The sequence below is a fragment of the Ostrinia furnacalis genome, unplaced genomic scaffold (assembly GCF_004193835.3).
Source record: "Ostrinia furnacalis isolate ACB-3 unplaced genomic scaffold, ASM419383v2 OfSCF0319, whole genome shotgun sequence".
Lineage (NCBI taxonomy): Eukaryota > Metazoa > Arthropoda > Insecta > Lepidoptera > Crambidae > Ostrinia > Ostrinia furnacalis.
Window position 1 is genome coordinate 911,835 of NW_021130558.1, and position 18,215 is coordinate 930,049.

The following is an 18,215-nucleotide window of genomic DNA, read 5'->3' on the forward strand; positions in this document are numbered from 1 at the left end:
AATCAGTGTTTTTCAACCTGTGGGTCGCGAGAGGTCGTAAAAACTATCTCAGTAAAAAAAAACAGTAAAGTTTTAAAGCTAGATTTATCCGAAATCTAATTATGCAAATGCATAAATGTTGTATAGATTGAAGAATTCGGTCCCTACAACATCTTCGTAAAAGGCATGAAAAAAAGCGAAAGGTCGGGGGGTCGCAAAACATTTTTTCATGCTAGGGGGGTCGCGTCATGAAAAAAGTTGAAAAACACTGTTCTAAATGTTTCATTATTGTGTCTTCAGACCCGTACGCGGCGCTGAGCGGCTGCGCGCGCGCCGCCGGCGGCCAGGTGCAGCTGTGGCAGTTCCTGCTGGAGGAGCTGGCGGCCGGCGCGCCCGGCATCTGCTGGGAGGTAAGCCATAGTCAACACACCACTCTTCAAGTATAAGCAATCAAACACTTGGTGATTCCTCGATGATAGTGGGATTGGCTGGAACAACTGGCAGGAAGGCGCTGGACGCAGGCTGCTACCAATTGGGCAAAAAAAGCATTGGGGGAGGTCTATGCTCAGCGGTGGACGTCTGATGATGATGATGGATTGGCTACATTTATGATTACATCAGGATTGCATTCTTCTTCTTATTCGTTTCGCTCTTGGCAGAGCGGTCGTAGTCACTTTGAGTTTGGTGTGACATTGATTGTGGTGCATTGGCATTGCGAAAATAAGCAAGAATAAATCTCAATATCATCGCTATTGGCATGCCACTCAGCAGTAACTCACAGCCATTTCAACGACATAACTTTCATAACATTCCAAATTTCGAGCTGGAGACCTCGGAATATAGAGTACTTAGTAGCCGTAGTGCTGACAGAGATGACAACTCTCTGTCAGCACTACGACTTACGTATTCTTACCGTCCATCCTGCCCGCAGGGCCCGCCCGGGGAGGGCGAGTTCCGGCTGTCGGACCCGGACGAGGTGGCGCGGCGCTGGGGCCGCCGCAAGCAGAAGCCCAACATGAACTACGACAAGCTCTCGCGCGCGCTGCGCTACTACTACGACAAGAACATCATGACCAAGGTACATTCTTCGTTTATTTATTATCAGAAAAATGGAAAAAAAAATGTTCGTTCGTTTTAGCCAAATAAAATCCCGAAAGTGTCCCGCGAGAATTACTACAACGACCGGTCCTGCCCTGACTGCATCCAGGTGCTTCCCACAAGCTTCACAATCCATGTAGTGGGAGACCGGTCTACATTTCTTTTTAGTAGTTAAGTAATTATGAATTTGCCAAAATAACTGCTCTTGCGAAGCTTTAAACATTTTCTTGAGTTGCTCGTATAGCAGTTTTTAAATATTTTGACCAAATTAACTAACTTTGCAAAGGTTCACGGCAAGCGATACGCTTACCGCTTCAGCTGGCGAGGACTGGCGGCCGCGTGCCAGGCGCAGGCGCCCGACGCGCCGCCCTACTGGCACTACCTGTCGCCCGCCGGGGGCCACGCGGCCCACGCGCCCCCGGGGCCCCTCGGCAGCCCCCAGGGACCATCTCAAGGACCCCAGCAAAGGCTGCATGAGCAGCCTCATCCGTCACACGCACAGTGAAACACAAATAATTAGATAACCTGTAATTTCGTATTGTATTACATCTGTTATGCCTCCCCTAAATCCTAATAGTTAAAGGCTTGTCTTATCTAGGTACTCGTGTTTGCACACATTGTGCTAAAAATAATGTATAATAGTTAAATAAAATAGTGACTAACAATGCTTTAGTATCGGTAGGTAGGGGAAGTAATCGAAGAATAAAGAACTTGGTTTCAATAAATTAAATGCTAAGTCGTTTTAGAAATGTTCACGTCATCTCCGTTTTTCCTAATGTTCCTCTTGTAATACCTAACTAGTATTTAAGTTATTTTCTAAGAAAAAGTAATTTTAAAGTTCATGCTCCTATTGATTTGATGCAGGAACAGTAGGTAATTTTAGAACATCACGTGGTCGATGATATATTTTCAGTAAGTAATCGGTCATTTACATTATTTTCTTTTGCTGTAAATATTCTGCAGCAGAGTTCTGCGTAAAGCTATAATATAGTTACTGTTAGTAAGTACTTACTGTTACTAAATAAAATCAATTAACTGCAATACTTTCATGTCAATATACTCAATAAGTAGATACAACGGTGTCTAGTTACCTATTACTTACCTAACTAATTGCTAAGCTGTGACGCTAAGCGAGAGCTCTACTAAATTATAGGTAGTAGGTACAATGTTAAGTTATGTCATTTTCTTCTTTCGCTAGCATTTTCTTCTTTCGCTAGCAATTATATTTTCAGACTTAAGATTAAACATTTTTTATTCCGTGATTGATTTTATTATTTTATACGGGTGCATGATTTTTTATTCTAGGTTACATAGATTAAGGTTAGGTAAATCTAAATGTGAAAATCCGTTAGTTACCTGTAATAACCTCCTCCTTATTTGAAGTCGGTTAAAAAAAGTAAACACAACACAACTTGCAGCAATCCACGATAAGGGGGATTTCAGGAAGCCAAGAAAAGATCCACCAAAAGCCGTAAAACTTAACGAGTAATTTAGAAGGCCAAAAAGTTTGAGAAACTTTGGTCTAGCAGCTAGCTAGATCTTAAATGCTAAAAAGTTATTGTTAATTTTCTTATCACATTGTAGGACTTAGGTAGGTTACCTAGGTACATTAAATTGTTTCTGCATTTATTTTTATTGATGAAATTTTTGTTAAAATGTTAAATATTTACACTGCATAATTTAAATATTAAGAAGTAAATTTACTAGTACCTAAATAAATGTTTTAATTTTTTATTACGCGTAGGTAGGTATTCGTACTATTTACATACACTAATGTGGTACAAGATTTATTTTATAATACTAAAGTGTAATTGCCTATGTATTTAGGTAAATGGTAGATGTACATAGGATTATTAAAGTACTTGATTTGTTTTGTTTACAATCATTTTTGGTTATGATTTTATTTTTGTTGTACATTTTATGATTGTATGTTTAAAAAATATACAATAAATGTTTGTGCTTCATTGAGTTTTTATAACTTAAATAATAAATTTAACATCCATCAATTATTATTAATACACTCATTCATCATACTTGACGGTTAATCCCCACATGTCGGAAAACCCCAAATTATCAACTGAAAACGGATACAGGACGTAAGAGTAAGTACCTACTACAATGGAAAAGTCATAGGAAACACTTTACCATATGCATGCCGTAGTGATATTGGTTGCAACTGGTGCGGTGTCATGAAAAGCACCAGGTGACTTCACCTTTTACCTAAAATCGGTTATTTTCTATTATAGGTGAACTAGGTCAGGCTGTAAATGTCACCGAGTAAGTATAGTTAGTTAGGCACTTCTCGTATGACTCAAGTTTAGTATCAGATACCTATTTGGTTGGTCATAAGAAGTCTCAAGGTCACCCAAAGGGCGATGGAGCGGGCCATGCTTGGAGTTTCCCTGCGTGATCGAATCAGAAATGAGTAGATCCGCAGGAGAACCAAAGTGACCGACATAGCTCGCAGAATTGCTAAAATCAAGTGGCAGTGGGCGGAGCACATAGCTCGTAGAAACGATGGCCGTTGGGGCAGAATAGTTCTCGAGTGGCGACCACGGGCTGGAAGACGTAGCGTGGGCAGGCCTCCTACTAGGTGGACCGACGATCTGGTAAAGGTCGCGGGAAGAGCCTGGATGCGGGCAGCGCAGGACCGTGCATTGTGGAAAACCTTGGAGGAGGCCTTTGTCCGGCAGTGGACGTCATTTGGCTGAAACGAACGAACGAACGAACCTATTTGGTTGGTAAAAACCACAATGCATCTCCTGAAACATCTTTCGACTCTACACTCCACGCCTGTTCAACAAATATTATATAAAAATGAAATTCTAACCGAGATAAATGTATGAACAATATAAGTAGGAAAAGATGGGTTATTGGAAGGAATGGAGGAATGACTGGGGAAATTTAAACTCTTACCAAATAAAGGATGAGGCGGCTTTGTGCTGATTATTAAGTAACGGACTGTATATTATGGGGATTGTCCTTGCGCGCAGGAAACCCGTGCCGATAGCCGCCCACGCGCCTCTCGCGCAGGGGCGCGCCACCGCGCCAGGCACAATTTATTAATTAGTTAAGTTAAATAAAGTTTTTCTTAAGAACAGAGTGCCACCCATCAACATTAGACATACTTACCTATCAACCGCTCGCTTAAACCACCCATCAATATATTAACTACGTGTATACTAACATGGATTAGTTTTATTAATCCATGCTTCTACATAGGTACATATTTGGGTTTGTAAACGAACTCAACTACTCAAGATATTAAAAACATCATGGACATATTATATAGCTTTCTACTATAAATCAATATAGTTATAATAAGTAAGTATATCAGATATCTTTAACAACTCTAAGAATGCTGGATAGTTATAATGTACCAATAGTACTCGAAAAACACTAATTATGTCACGAATTGCTACTGTATGCCCCAATCCCCACTATCAATTATTACTTTTTATTTAGGTACGAACATAAAACAACCAAGTAGGTACCTAAGTTTAAAATGTAATGAAAGCTTACATCGGGAAGAACTGTTGCTCGCCCCTGTTGAAGCGGCGCGCGCGAGCCGTCGCGGACGCGCCCGGCCACTGTCCGCCATGTGGCTCGCCAGGTCGGCGCGCGCGCTGCTGCTTCCCGCGCTGCTGCTGGTCCTCGGTAACGTAGCCACCGCGCCACCGCGCCACCGCCTCGGTCAAGGGATAGGAAAATATTTTCAAACTTAGCGTCTCGAATGCACACACAGCGCTGCAAACAACCAGAGGATTCCTGCACCTAAGGTTGCTCGATCCTAAACGCTTATACAATCGAGGCACTATTATGAAAATGTTTTGTTATCCTCTTTTAACTTCTTTATCCCCAGTGAAAGCGATAGATGTAATGTACCAATATAATTTACTGTAGGTACTCCCAGTGTTGCAAACAATGGACAGTGCGATTTCCGCTGACATACATAATTATTTGTCATAGTTTAGCAAAACTTTTATTATTAGCATCAGGCCTGGATCAGAGATTCAGTGTAAGCATAGTTAGAGATTCAGTGTACCTAGGTAACACTCGTACAAGAGTGCTAATCATAACCCTTCCTTTTGGCTTTTCCGAAGTAAGGTAAAAAAATAATTTCCTTTTTTCGTGCTATTTTGCACGTAGGTATATGATACCCTAATTAATCAATTAATCTGTTTTGATTTCTATCTTAAGTAGTCATTAGTGTCAATTAACAAGTAATATGTTTATCGTAGTTGGGATTTATTTCTTAATCGATTTTATTTGGGAGATCGATGTACGATTCATATTTTGAAACACGGTAACAGTAGGTAATGCATGTGCTCTACATACATCTATCGCAAATGTCCCAGCATCCAAACATGAGGAGATGATGATAACAATGCGCAAGTTACAGCAGGGCCCGCGGAGGCGTGCACGAACGTGACGTCACTCTCGCAGCAGCTGGACGCGCTGCTGGCGGAGTACGACCGCGAGGCGGCGCCGGCGCTGCCCGTGCGCGTGCGGCTCAGCTTCGAGCCGCGCCACGCCGCGCTCACCGCCGACGCCAGCGTGCACATGCTCGCCGACTTGGTCATGGTGAGTCAGCACCGCGCATGACGACGCCGTCCGCCGAAGATAGTAACGTGAATGTACGAAAAACAAATGTCCACAAAATTAATTTGTAATAGAAAAACAACATTCCATTTACCGGATATGTGGCAAGGAATTAAGCCGAGGCATCCCCTTTGCTCACCGCAAAGCCTTTAGAAAATACTAATGTTTTCAAGGCCAGATTAATCAGTGCTTACATGTCGTAGCTCAGTCTCTGCGTCGTTGACGACACAAGAGAGGCAATACTGAAACAAAATTAAATTATCATGTTCTCGCAGACGTGGTCAGACCCGCGGATAGAGTGGAACGCGAGCGACTGGGGCTGCGACTCGCTAGTGGCGGCCACGGACCGGCTGTGGGTGCCGGACCTGGAGCTGCTGAACGGCGCCAGCGGCGCGCAGACGGCGCAGGGCGCGCGCATTGGCAGCGACGGCCTGCTGGCGCTCGTGCTGCGCCTCGACGCCGTCGTGCCGGTGCGCGTGCAGCTGGCCGGCTGGCCCGCCGACCGCCAGCGAGCACTCTTCAAGTTTGGCTCCCGCACGCTCAACACCGACGAACTAATTTTAGAAATCGACGAATTTACGGTCAGTGAGCAGAATTAACTCAGAAATTTCTCGAAATGCTTCCATTAATCCGCTTCTGTTCATTTCTAAACATTTGGCTTCTGAATGCTCGCTCTATCATCGACGTCACATTCGTGCCTTATCGAGTTCCGTATTCTCATTGAAGTTAAATGTTCTTTTTGAATAAATTATAAATTAATGATTTCCTTGGTAACTTCAGACTGCGGTGGTGTTCGAGACCGGGTCCTGGGAGCTGATGAGCGTGACCGGGCAGCTGGCGCCGGAGGCGGAGCGGAGCGTGGCGGCGTGGTCGGTGACGCTGCGGCGGCGCGCGGCGGCGCACGAGGCCGCGTCGGGCGCCGTGCTGGCGGCCGCGGCGCTGATGCTGCTGAGCGCCGCGCTGCTGCCGCCGCTGGCGCGCGCTCCGCTTTGCGCGTGTGCGTCCTTCACTGCAGCGGTGTGGTAAGCGGCAGTCCAACGCAGTTCTACCACGAATTCTGGTGCCGTGCTTCATATATTATGTCTGGAATGCGTGCATAAACCACCTGTTTTCTCTCATTGGATGACGAAGGTCATGCACCATGCCAAAATGTCGACCGTGGTTGCAGGCTGGTGTCGGCGCTGCTGCGGCTGCCGGCGTCGTCGTCGACGCCGACGGCGGTGGTGGTGTTCTGCGTGGTGTGCGTGGCGGGCGGCGCGGGCGGCGCGTGCGCGGCGCTGGTGGCGCGCGTGGCGCGGGCGTCGTCGGCGCCGCCGCGCTCGCTGCGCACGCTGGCCTCCGCCTTCTCCGTGCTGTGCAGGCTGTCGCCGGGAGAGGTCAGTGCCGCCTGGCCCGATTGAGTGGCAGTACCTACATAAGATACTCGAATAAGTCTATCGTCGTTTTTGTTATCAATCGATAAGCAAACCTGCTTTTTGTTCATAGTCGGCTGCACCGCTTATGGAGGGTCTAGAACAGTAGTATGACGGTTTACCTACTTTTGCAGACAAAAACAGTATTCCAGCGAGACGAGTCAACTGAAAATAAACAATTCTAGATGTTCATGCCAATTTCGCACGTTAGGACTTATCGTCATTGCAATCAAATCAAAACAATTGGCTGAACTAGTTTTACCAACTAATAAAAAGGAGAAGAGTTGTTTAAGAACCGAATGAGATTTGAGCGTGTCGTTCGCAGGACACGTGCCAGGCGGCGGAGGTGGGCGCGTGGGCGGCGCTGGCGCTGCTGCTGGACCGCGCGCTGCTGGCCGCGCTGCTCCTGGCCGTGTTCGTGGCCGTCTGCGTCTACCTCTGAAGCCCAGCCGCCTCGACTCGCGGCTGATCCGGTGTGCACTAACGGAACCGATTGCCTTCTTTAGATAACCAAAGACTTCTAGAGCCAGTGACGTGTGTTAATGTGCCTTGTTTCGGCGATTCGATTCTAATAATTAAAATATGTTTTGAAACAAAAGAAATACTTATTTTTTAAATATTTTATTACATAATAAAACGGTCAACTACCTACTTGCAAGCAAACTTTGGGATTCATATGCTAATCCTTCAATCTAGTTTCTTTACTTTGCTCCGATTATGATCAGAAGTTGTTTAATGATTATCTACTTGAGATAATTCGGTTTCTAATTCCACTACTTACGAGTAATCCAAGTGTTGCTATCTAGAGAATCGATATGTAATCGTTATCATTGTTTACTTTCTATATGTTTTAAGGTGCTGAGTTCCAAGTGCGGCACTCCGCACCTAGTCTGTTGCAGCGAAGATAAATACGGCGTCCGTCTAAATCCCCCTTTTGTAAATACTTCCATGTTCATAAAATTCCAGCAATTTTTAATAAAATGTTATATTAAAGATCATAATGTTTATAGGTCCTTTAGATCCTTTACTTTAGATTTATGTTTGATCTGTAACAAAATAACTTGTATTACTATTAAACTAACTCTAACCCAAAATACAAAATAACTAGGTAGGATTACATAGATAGAATCCGAAATGATAATTGTGCGTGTCACGTGTACAAGCTTCAGTACAATCGAGCAGTGACCAGGGGCAGGTGTCCAAAAGCTGAAATGCAGATGGTCGACCACAGACACAATTTATGTTCCGCCAAGCAATAAACTACTTAATTATATTTTTGCCTAAATTAACTATACGATATCTGTAGCTGTACCCTATCAGTAAAACGTTTGACGGCGATTTCAATGAACAGCAGAACGACGGCAAACAGCGTGCCATACAACAGCACCTGAGTAAATAGGTTTATTAAGTTAATTAATAAGTAAAAACATCAAAACCTAATTTACAATTCTCTATTTTTGCAAACAGGTAAGTGTGAAATTTTGTAAATTTCGGTCTGCTATTTTATAGAAAAACTATACAGAGTGGAAACGTTAAGTGATCTCATTCAATTATTTCTAAACTATACAAGATATTGAAAAACTGGTTACTGATCCTGAAAGTGCTTCATGAGCTCTTTCAAACGGTACCAATAATAGGTTACAGAATAAACAGGATCTATCTGAAAATTCAATGTTTCCAGCTTCCAGTTCATATGTAAGTATCTCACGCACCTGCACCGCCGGCAGCACGTCGGACAGGCGCACGCTGATGAAGCCGGCGCCGGCCGCGTCGCAGCGCGCGCGCGCCGCCAGCCAGATGCGCCGCGAGCGCTCTATCAGCCCCACCTCCCTCTGCCAGCGGAGCCTAAAACCAGTACAAAAGTCACTGAGTTTCTACCACAGCTTCTCAGCACCAGCCGATAGTTGTCCCGAAGGTTAAGCTATAATTGGGACGAGAATAGCCCTAAAAACGGCCTACAGTACCTACTATAATATCAACTATCATCTTCAAATAATAGCCAAACATCCTTGGGGGGCACTAGACCATTCTGGGGACCATTCCGCTATACGCGCATGGCCAGGACATCGAGCATGCTATTTGTCAGGAGTATTAGTAGGTAGAACCAGTAGAACTACTGGTGGTCGTTTTTCACACCGGTCATAACGAAAAATAAAGAACCTTTATTAGCTGTACTGGCTGTACTACTACGAATAAACGAAATAACAGCAGATGTGATGGAAAAAACCACGATTAGTAACATAAATTTGACACCGAAAAGGATACTTTGGTTCTGACCTCACTGCAAAGAGCTCCCGGTAGCCCGAGTGCTTGCGGATGGGCACGGCCACCATGGGCAGCTTGAAGGCCTGGATGAGCTTGAGCCCGCACTTCTCGCTCTCCGTGAACGTCTTGCTGATGATGTCGTAGCCAGAGCTCTCCTCCACCTGCCGAAGGAACAGCGATGATGTTCCTAGCCTTACGTTAAAGACCAAGGCTGATCCCACTTCTACTTCCCACCATTGCAAGACAGTCTAGCGAAGATTGAATGATTCCGGGGATCTTAACTGTCTGGAATTCGCAACCACTTGCGCGAAATTAATTTGACTTGCCTCTCAAGTCAATCTTCAATATTTTTTTACTACTTTAGGAACACAAATAAACACGTCTTTTAGACAACACAAATATAACTTGAATAGGGATGATGACTGGGTAATGAAATCGAAATTCTATTTAGTCCGTCAGACAGATAATTAGAAAATATTACTATTTTTTATTTTTTTCCATAATCGAATAATTACAGTATTATATATTGAGTTGTAATGTCGCGTGACGTCACTTTTGAGTAAAAATTCTACTCCGTCCACCACGTAGAGGTAGGCGCGCTCGCCCAGCGGCAGCAGCTCGCGCCGGTACAGCCGCTGGTGGCCGGTCCTCGCTCTACTACCTGGAAGGCGAAGAGGCCGGAGCGCAGGCGCGCCACGCCGTCCACCACGCTGAGGTAGGCGCGCTCGCTCAGCGGCAGCAGCTTGCGCCGGTACAGCCGCTGGTGGCCGGTCCTCGCTCTACTACCTGGAAGGCGAAGAGGCCGGAGCGCAGGCGCGCCACGCCGTCCACCACGCTGAGGTAGGCGCGCTCGCCCAGCGGCAGCAGCTCGCGCCGGTACAGCCGCTGGTGGCCGGTCCTCGCTCTACTACCTGGAAGGCGAAGAGGCCGGAGCGCAGGCGCGCCACGCCGTCCACCACGCTGAGGTAGGCGCGCTCGCCCAGCGGCAGCAGCTTGCGCCGGTACAGCCGCTGCGTGGCCGGGTCCTCGCTCTCCTGCCGGCAGCCAACACCCAGCACTTCACCATTTAGCTCTAACAGCTTATAACGCAGACTTATGCCTGTTTCCACTAAACATACCCAAGGAAATATTTAGGAGTCGCATAATTATGTCATTTTCTATGCAATGCTTTGAGTTTAGGGAAAACGAGCACTAAGCTGTTGCCTATTTGNAAATGGACGATATGTAATTGTTATCACTGTTTACTTTCTATGTTTTAAGTGCTGAGTTCCAAGTGCGGCACTCCGCACCTAGTCTGTTGCAGCGAAGATAAATACGGCGTCCGTCTGAATCCCCCTTTTGTAAATACTTCCATGTTCATAAAATTCAAGCAGTTTTACATAAAATGTTATATTAAAGATCAATTGTTTATAGGTCCTTTAGATCCTTTACTTTAGATTTATGTTTGATCTGTAACAAAATAACTTGTATTACTATTAAACTAACTCTAACCGAAAATACAAAATAACTACGTAGTTAATTAGATAGAATCCGAAATGATAATTGTGCGTGTCACGTGTACAAGCTTCAGTCAATCGAGCAGTGACCTGGGCAGGTGTGCAAAAGCTGAAATGCAGATGATCGACCGCAGACACAATTTATGTTCCGCCAAGCAATAAACTACATACTAATTTGTCTAAATTAACTATACGATATCTGTAATTCTGTAGCCGTACCCTATCAGTAGAGCGTTTGACGGCGATTTCGATGAACAGCAAAACGACGGCAAACAGCGTGCCGTATAACAGCACCTGAGTAAATAGGTTACGTTTATTAAATAATATTAATAAGTAAATTATATAATTAGTCCAGTCAATAAAGCATTAGATGGAAATCCGTGGAACACAATTTCTGACTTCGGGACTTTATTTAGACTAGTTACGAGGTGAACATAGCAAAAGTCGCCGCCCTTAGCCCTTGAGCCGGCGGGGAGTAGGTAACTAAGTAGTTTTTTTTAATACCTCGTAAATCGTAAACCGCTTATTACCGCGTAATCTTTCATACAAATAACTTAAATTAAAAAAAAACATAAATCAATGGTACGGAACCCTTTGTGCGTGAGTCCGACACGCACTTGGCCGGTTTTTTTGGTTCATAGTAGTCATGTCACTAGGACACATAGTTTCCGAGAATTAAGCGAAAAACCAAAAAGTGGTACCTTTACACTCGCCTCTCCCCGCCGGCTCAAGGGCTAAGGGCGGGAATTTTTGGTATGTTTACCTCCTAACTAGGTACTTAGTCTAAATAAAGTCCCGAGGTCAGAAATTGTGTTCCACGGATTTCTCTCTACACCGTCGTTAAAGCATTCATTGGACTGGACTAAATGTTATTATTATTATTATGTATAAAAAGTAAAGTTTGAACTCTACATTTTTCGTAAACAGAGGAAAAGTGGATAGGGAAATTTGTACCTTATCAACATGTTTTACAATTAAATTACGTGGTATGTACGTGGTAGGAGGTACTGACTTGTAAGAGCACAGGTGCTAGGTTGATTTGTAATTAAATGAGTGATGAAAATTAAATTAAATGAAAAAATAACAATAGATACGAGTATAATGTACGAACATTATTATGCATGTCATGGAACTCTTTTCAACCGACTTCAAAAAAGGAGGAGGTTCTCAATGAGGATCATTTCGATTTTTAGCTGTGAATGCAGATTTATAGGGCTAAGAAATCCTTAATACACAGTGCAAAAATTTTTGTTCTACGACAAAAATTGACGAAGTTATGGCCAAATTACTAAAAAAGTTCACTGACCGCCCGGCGCGGGGACGATGACGTCATTATATCCGATCCGAACGCTGCCGGCGTACTGCGTGGATAGAAAATATTTTTTTCTAGCCAAATTATCAGTTTTAGAGAAAAACTTGTAATGACATTTATTCATCAGAATAAAGTAAGCTATCGATAGGTAATTTTAAAAAATGGAAATTGTGAAAAATGCGCCGGTACAGCCGCTGGTGGCCGGTCCTCGCTCTACTACCTGGAAGGCGAAGAGGCCGGAGCGCAGGCGCGCCACGCCGTCCACCACGCTGAGGTAGGCGCGCTCGCCCAGCGGCAGCAGCTTGCGCCGGTACAGCCGCTGCGTGGCCGGGTCCTCGCTCTCCTGCCGGCAGCCAACACCCAGCACTTCACCATTTAGCTCTAACAGCTTATAACGCAGACTTATGCCTGTTTCCACTAAACATACCCAAGGAAATATTTAGGAGTCGCATAATTATGTCATTTTCTATGCAATGCTTTGAGTTTAGGGAAAACGAGCACTAAGCTGTTGCCTATTTGAGCCGTATAAGAGTGATTTCTTTTTTATAGATAAATGACGTAGGAATAATGAATCTATAATGATCATTTAATCCATCGTTAGATTAATAGTAATTTAAAAGTTACGTGTACGAGTATGTAATTAAAATTATCTTTTGTCATACACCAATATTAGGGTGTCCCTTATATGGCCGAAAAAAAATTTTTTTTAGATATTTAATTGCATACCCCCTATTTCTTTTCGTACTACTCAGACATACTTAAATACAAAATTTCATCTTCCTACGTCAACATTAACCCGTGCCGACCGAGCTCTGAATATTTTTAAAAATGCTGGTTTTACCCCTTTTATTAAGTAGCTAAATCAATTAAAATATATTTTTTTTTTTAATATTTATAAAAAGAAGATAACATTACAGATCAGACAATATATTTTAACCTTTGAGAGACCCTTTTTTACATTCTGGATACAGATTTCCACGCTCCTGAATATTGGCCTGATTTTTGCTACACTGTGCGTAGCAAAAATAGCTTTTGCTCTTCCTTTGCAGTGATCAAACCATGAAAATCTTGCATAAGCTTTATAGCTTCTTCAGCTGTATCATTAACTACCCCTATAAAAGCACTTTTTTGCCTTTAAATAGGCAACATCTTTATCTCATCTAGAAATGGGACTCGGGGGGAAATTCTTATCAATTTTCAATGGAGAAAATAAATTTATACTCTTGACAGACACAAAATCACTCAATGGTTTTCCAGCAACAATAAATAAGGCAGAATTATTATCAATTCATTAAAAACAGGATGAAAAATTAGTACTAAGTCCTATTTACCATAGAAATAATCGTACCTTCTTCAGATGGAATGTATCTCTTCCCAGAATCATACATACTCTCTCTTTGTACTTTTACTACAATATTGACGGTGTTTGTTCATTACCTTCATCATCAAAGAGTGATAAAACGGCAATTTCTTCTAACATGAAGTACCAAAGATGTTGACTAAACTTGCTTAGGGCTGCTTTGGAAATCATTTTGTCAACACTCTCATATACCTTTTGGAAAGTGGATGTCAAGAGTTCTTTAAGGCTTTTATCAGAGCTGGTAAGCTGGTCGTGATGTTCTTGCGTTTGTATAGAATCTTGCGTAGTAAGAGATGACGATAAACCTCCGAATAAATTTGCTCTATTGTTTTATTTTTATTTATTTAATTTTCTTTGTCCTTGGACTTTCTACTTTCTTAACTAACTTTTTGTGGTTTTATTTGCTTTTGTAAAAATATTTTATTTGTTTTTAAATACTCCTCACCGCGGCGCTTATAAATCTTGATTTTTTTAAATAATTTTTTTTTGCAACTCCCTCCAAGCATGGTGAAGATCCGCAAGTTTTTTTACACAGTTAGGCTCTGGTAGGATTTATAGCTTATCCCAAAATATAATTCACTCCCGAATGATAAGATTAGAGCTTTCAATAACATTTAATTAACTTCGCAAAATATGTTAAAAAATACTGCAAAAACTTGACGATTAACGGTAACTTTGTGCCTGTTATTTGATAAATTTACGTCCCCGACTAAGAAAATACTTTTTTTATTGCTTCTTAATTCCACAGCCATCTTCTAAATGTCAAACAATAGGTGTTAATCGCGAGATTTTGAGAACAAATGATAAATACTGCGAATACGCACCGCTACTGCCGCGCAACATGTTTCGATGCAAGTCGGCACGGGTTATCGTACTCCAAATAAGGTAAACATTTATTTCCGAGTATTTTAGAGGCAAACAAACAAAACCAAGACCTATGCGTTAGAAATTTAAAACTTTGAAAAATAAGGGACACCCTAACCAATATGCATGCAATGAAAACCTGTTTAGTTAGAGAGATAAGAAAATAACATTAACTTTTAAGGAAAAATGTCATTACAACTTTAATTAGTTTCGTGTTTAATTTTTTTGGGTTTTTAATACATATCATCTATTACATCACTTTAAAGTTCATCAGCGTTTCAGTTCAGTTTAATTCGTTTCCTAATTACTTTCTTCTTTATCCATCATCCACAGCATGGGAAACTGACCGTCTATTGAGATAGAAAGACTCACAGCGAAGTAGACTCTCTTGTAGGTGGTCTCCTGCACGCCGAGCGTCATGGGCGAGCGGGACAGGTCGTCGATGGTGCGGATGGCGTCGCTGGGCGTCTGCAGGATGGCCACGATCTTGGCCGAGTACGACGTGAAGGCGAACAGCGACGCCAGCAGCGTACAGAACATCACCAGCCGCACCGACGCCACGCGGGGGCTCACATGGAAACCTGCGCCCGTGGCCCAAATATATCCCGGCTTATACCAATCGACGAAAAGTATCAAGCATGATGTAGACAGAGTTTTGTCAAACACAAAAGTAATAAATAAAGTACACCTAGTCAGGCCTTCTTTCCCACTGGGCGTCGCGATAAAGGGGTTCCCCTTCTGCTAAAAAAATACACCTGTGAAGAAACCCTGTCACTGTAATAACAGTTTTGTTAATCAGACATTTATATCAAAAGGGTCCCTCGCTTGATACTGCCTAGGGTCCCTTGTATAATAGATTAAAGACGGTCCTGTAGGTACCTTGTTTGGACGAGGCTACATAGTATGATCTCTGTTAAGAGCAGCTCTACCTAGCTGATACAAATGCAAGTACCAAGTGAAGGTATCGTGGCGGGGTTGCCTGCACCCTACCTTGCTGGCATATAGTCCCAATAGCAAACGTGAATGCTTCGGCGGGCGTGATTTGCACCAGTGCGGGGTCGGCGCGCAGCAGGCGGCGCGGCGTGGCCAGCGCGGCCAGCAGCGCGCCCGCCGCCGCCAGCACGCCGCCGCACGCGCACCACACGCCGCGGCTGAACGGCAGCAGGAACACGTTGCTCACCGACGACTTCGGCGGCTGCCGGAATATAAATGCGCCCCTGCGCAGAAAAGGCAATATTTTGCCTACGGTTTGGTTCATTTTTTACCTACCGAGGAAGCTGTGGCACAAAGTAGTCTCGCCTCGCCAAATGCTGGCGAAACTTCGTGTCATACTGGATACCGGTGGTGAATTTTTTTCAATACTTAGGCCCAAAAACTGTCTCGATGTCAACCCTTTACCTAAATAACTGGTGCAGCCTACCATGAAATCTTTATGTAGGTTTACTACATAATGTTAGTAAGTGCAGCGCGGTGGGCGGGGCACATAGCTCGTGGAGACGATGGCCGTTGGGGCAGAAAAGTTCTCAAGTGGCAACCACGGGCTGGAACACTTAGCGTGGGCGGGCTTCCCAATAGGTGGACCGACGATCTAGTGAAGATCGCGGGAAGAACCTGGATGCGGTCAGCGCAAGACCGATCGTTATGGAAATCCTTGGGGGAGGCCTTTGTCCAGCAGTGGACGTCATTTGGCTGAAACGAGTAGGTTTACTAGGATAAAATTTTAACACCACAAAAAAGAACATCTAAAATAACTGACCGTTCAATGGCTTTTACTTCAGAAGTCCTCACCTGAGCTCGACGGTCTCCGAGCAGAAATGCAGTATTCCCAGGCGGTCGGGGCGCATGAACATGGACGTGACGCCCAGCTCCACGGCGCTCCGCTGCAGCAGCCCCGCCAGCCCATTGAACGAACCGTTCATCTGTTCCCCGTACAAGTCCACTTGCCGCAGATTCAGGCTAACAGTCAAAATTAACATAATAGTAAGTAGCTAAAAGAAACTAAAGAAGTAGAGACATCGACCACAAAAAATATACGAGTCCATGGAATATTTCCCTGACGTTTCAAAAAGGTTATTAAAACGTAACCTACCTACATTATTGAAATGGGAGTAGAGTACGAAGTACGTACCGAAAATTTAAATCCTCCGCGCAGAGCAATAAAAGAGGGTAGGTCAACTTTGGAAAAGTATCAATATGTTTAACGGTCAAGTCGTCCCATCCTTTAAAATTCTGTGGCTGAGTTATCTGCAAAAACATATTAACTTAATTACGAAATTGAATATGGGTAGAACATTAAACAAGGTGCTCTCCATATTTACATACTGTAGTAGCAGCTTTCAAGTAAATATTGTTCAAATTCTTCCTCCGTGTCACAGTTGTTTTCAAAATTCCCCACAACGCTTCGAATTCTTGTCGGTTACTGTCTCTAGTGACCCCCAGAGTGGTTGTCACGAAAGGCTCGTTGACCTTCACTCGGTAGACATCTACCAGCTTGTCGATGGAGGCAAAAGTTACTTCAGCATCAGGCAGAATAGCGGAGTCGGACAAAATGCTGTTCATTACATCAACGTCAAAAGTGGAGTTGTGGAGAAGAAGCCAAGTGTAACGGTAGTTGAAGCCTCGGGATTCAGACGCCTGCAGCATTTACGAAAATGAGAAAGTTGAGCCTTCGTATCATATCAAAAAGGATCAAATTGAAGTACACCAATGATCGTAGCTCTGGTAGAACTCACTGCGTTAATGATAAGGTCTGCGTGGGGGCAGCCGAGGTCGAGCACGCCACCCTCGCGGTGCAGCCCGTGCGCCGGCAGCTCCGTCCCCGCGCCCCCCGCGCGCGCCCGCAGCCCCTGCTCCTGCGAGGCGCGCCACAGGAGGTGCAGCTCTTCTGAACGCAAACAGACAATTCAACCTGGAATGCCTTTTCCCAATAAAAGATTCAATCTGACATAAATACTTAGGACCATAGAATTCTCTCCGTTAACATGCATTGATGCGTCGCGTGAATCAAGAAAATCTACCTCTGGATCTGGAGCACAAAGTACAGAGAATATTTCTGTGAGAATTTTAATCAGTCTGAATCCAATGAAGACTCATGAAAGTTGATTCACATTTTGACCCATCCATCAAATGAAATCTGCTTTTAAATATTACAAATCTAAATATGCCTCAAAGGTGACTGACTGACTGACATTTTGATCTATCAACGCACAGCCCAAACCCTGGACGGATCGGGCTGAAATTTGGCATGCAGGTAGATGTTATGACGTAGGCATCCGCTAAGAAAGGATTTTACGAAACTCCACCCCTAAGGTGGTATAACGGGATCCACGGCCAAGTCGCGGGCGGCCGCTAGTTATGTAATACATTCTTACCAGCATTCCAACAAAGAAAAGTTGTTATCAGAGATATTTTTTTAGAAAGGAAGAAGGATATTATGAAACCCGTTGAACTCATGTTGATGACGAAGGGAGCTCCCTACAAATGACAAAAATCAAATCTAGACTAATAATCTCGCAAATCAAGTTGATGCACTTATGCAAATTGTGATCGAGTGAGTTAGTTCTTTGTTCAGCTGATGAACGATAATCGAGCAGCGCCCGACCGTTAAGGGTAAGAACCACGGTGGAGTAACTACTTAACTTACTGTTGTGTTACTGCTCTCCTGAAAATTATATTCATGATTGCCATGCGAAAGGGAAAATTAATTGTTATTACCATACTACCCTCCTTTCTGTTGAAAAGCTGGTGGAGAAATTTTCTTCCGGAGTAGGTGTTAAAGGAACAGTAAAAGTTATACAAAATACATACCTACCCTATTTATCGACATG

At 43.7% G+C, this 18,215-nt stretch overlaps 4 protein-coding genes across 8 annotated transcripts in view; 2 read left to right on the forward strand and 2 right to left on the reverse strand.

The window, feature by feature from the left end:
* LOC114359677 (DNA-binding protein D-ETS-6) overlaps positions 1-2,232 on the forward strand; it is a 30,880-nt gene extending 28,648 nt beyond the window's left edge. The window contains exons 4-6 of the mRNA XM_028314153.1: positions 280-389; positions 911-1,057; positions 1,364-2,232. Of these exons, the coding sequence (XP_028169954.1) occupies positions 280-389; positions 911-1,057; positions 1,364-1,582 (476 nt within the window). The 3' untranslated portion in view covers positions 1,583-2,232. The remainder of the gene's footprint in view (positions 1-279; positions 390-910; positions 1,058-1,363) is intronic.
* A 2,424-nt stretch (positions 2,233-4,656) lies between these two features.
* LOC114359647 (neuronal acetylcholine receptor subunit beta-4) lies at positions 4,657-7,735 on the forward strand. Of its 3 annotated transcripts, none has more exons than XM_028314118.1 (6): positions 4,657-4,734; positions 5,474-5,661; positions 5,955-6,260; positions 6,460-6,701; positions 6,848-7,055; positions 7,417-7,735. In XM_028314118.1, exons 1-6 carry the CDS (start codon positions 4,677-4,679, stop codon positions 7,531-7,533), a joined length of 1,119 nt encoding a protein of 372 aa, XP_028169919.1. In that variant the 5' UTR covers positions 4,657-4,676; the 3' UTR covers positions 7,534-7,735. The 3 variants fall into 3 exon arrangements, with proteins under 3 accessions (XP_028169919.1, XP_028169928.1, XP_028169937.1); XM_028314127.1 differs by having other exon boundaries at positions 5,480-5,661; XM_028314136.1 differs by having other exon boundaries at positions 5,483-5,661.
* A 77-nt stretch (positions 7,736-7,812) lies between these two features.
* Positions 7,813-18,127, reverse strand: LOC114359559 (ionotropic receptor 75a). 3 transcript variants are annotated; one of them, XM_028314003.1, is made up of 12 exons: positions 17,760-18,127; positions 17,121-17,272; positions 16,711-17,022; positions 16,517-16,632; positions 16,177-16,344; positions 15,379-15,605; positions 14,761-14,969; positions 12,385-12,507; positions 9,369-9,517; positions 8,804-8,936; positions 8,404-8,478; positions 7,813-8,137 (listed from the first exon to the last, which is right to left on the reverse strand). In XM_028314003.1, exons 1-12 carry the CDS (start codon positions 17,839-17,841, stop codon positions 8,096-8,098), a joined length of 1,788 nt encoding a protein of 595 aa, XP_028169804.1. In that variant the 5' UTR covers positions 17,842-18,127; the 3' UTR covers positions 7,813-8,095. The 3 variants fall into 3 exon arrangements, with proteins under 3 accessions (XP_028169804.1, XP_028169819.1, XP_028169811.1); XM_028314018.1 differs by lacking the exon at positions 12,385-12,507; XM_028314010.1 differs by lacking the exon at positions 8,404-8,478.
* On the reverse strand, positions 10,080-10,547 carry LOC114359667 (uncharacterized). Its single transcript, XM_028314145.1, has 2 exons — positions 10,475-10,547; positions 10,080-10,390 (listed from the first exon to the last, which is right to left on the reverse strand). Exons 1-2 carry the CDS (start codon positions 10,497-10,499, stop codon positions 10,086-10,088), a joined length of 330 nt encoding a protein of 109 aa, XP_028169946.1. The 5' UTR covers positions 10,500-10,547; the 3' UTR covers positions 10,080-10,085.
* Positions 18,128-18,215: the final 88 nt, after the last annotated feature.

Coding starts and splice junctions, on each gene's coding strand:
- LOC114359647 (XM_028314118.1), top strand. CDS start 4,677: ATGTGGCTCGCCAGGTCGGCGCGCGCGCTGCTGCTTCCCGCGCTGCTG. Junction 4,735..5,473: donor CGCGCTGCTGCTGGTCCTCG/GTAACGTAGCCA, acceptor ACAATGCGCAAG/TTACAGCAGGGCCCGCGGAG. Junction 5,662..5,954: donor TGCTCGCCGACTTGGTCATG/GTGAGTCAGCAC, acceptor ATGTTCTCGCAG/ACGTGGTCAGACCCGCGGAT.
- LOC114359667 (XM_028314145.1), bottom strand. CDS start 10,499: ATGCGACTCCTAAATATTTCCTTGG. Junction 10,391..10,474: donor ACTCCTAAATATTTCCTTGG/GTATGTTTAGTG, acceptor GGCTGCCGGCAG/GAGAGCGAGGACCCGGCCAC.
- LOC114359559 (XM_028314003.1), bottom strand. CDS start 17,841: ATGAGTTCAACGGGTTTCATAATATCCTTCTTCCTTTCTAAAAAAATA. Junction 17,273..17,759: donor TTTTCTTTGTTGGAATGCTG/GTAAGAATGTAT, acceptor GTTTGCGTTCAG/AAGAGCTGCACCTCCTGTGG. Junction 16,633..16,710: donor ACTTGAAAGCTGCTACTACA/GTATGTAAATAT, acceptor ATGTTTTTGCAG/ATAACTCAGCCACAGAATTT.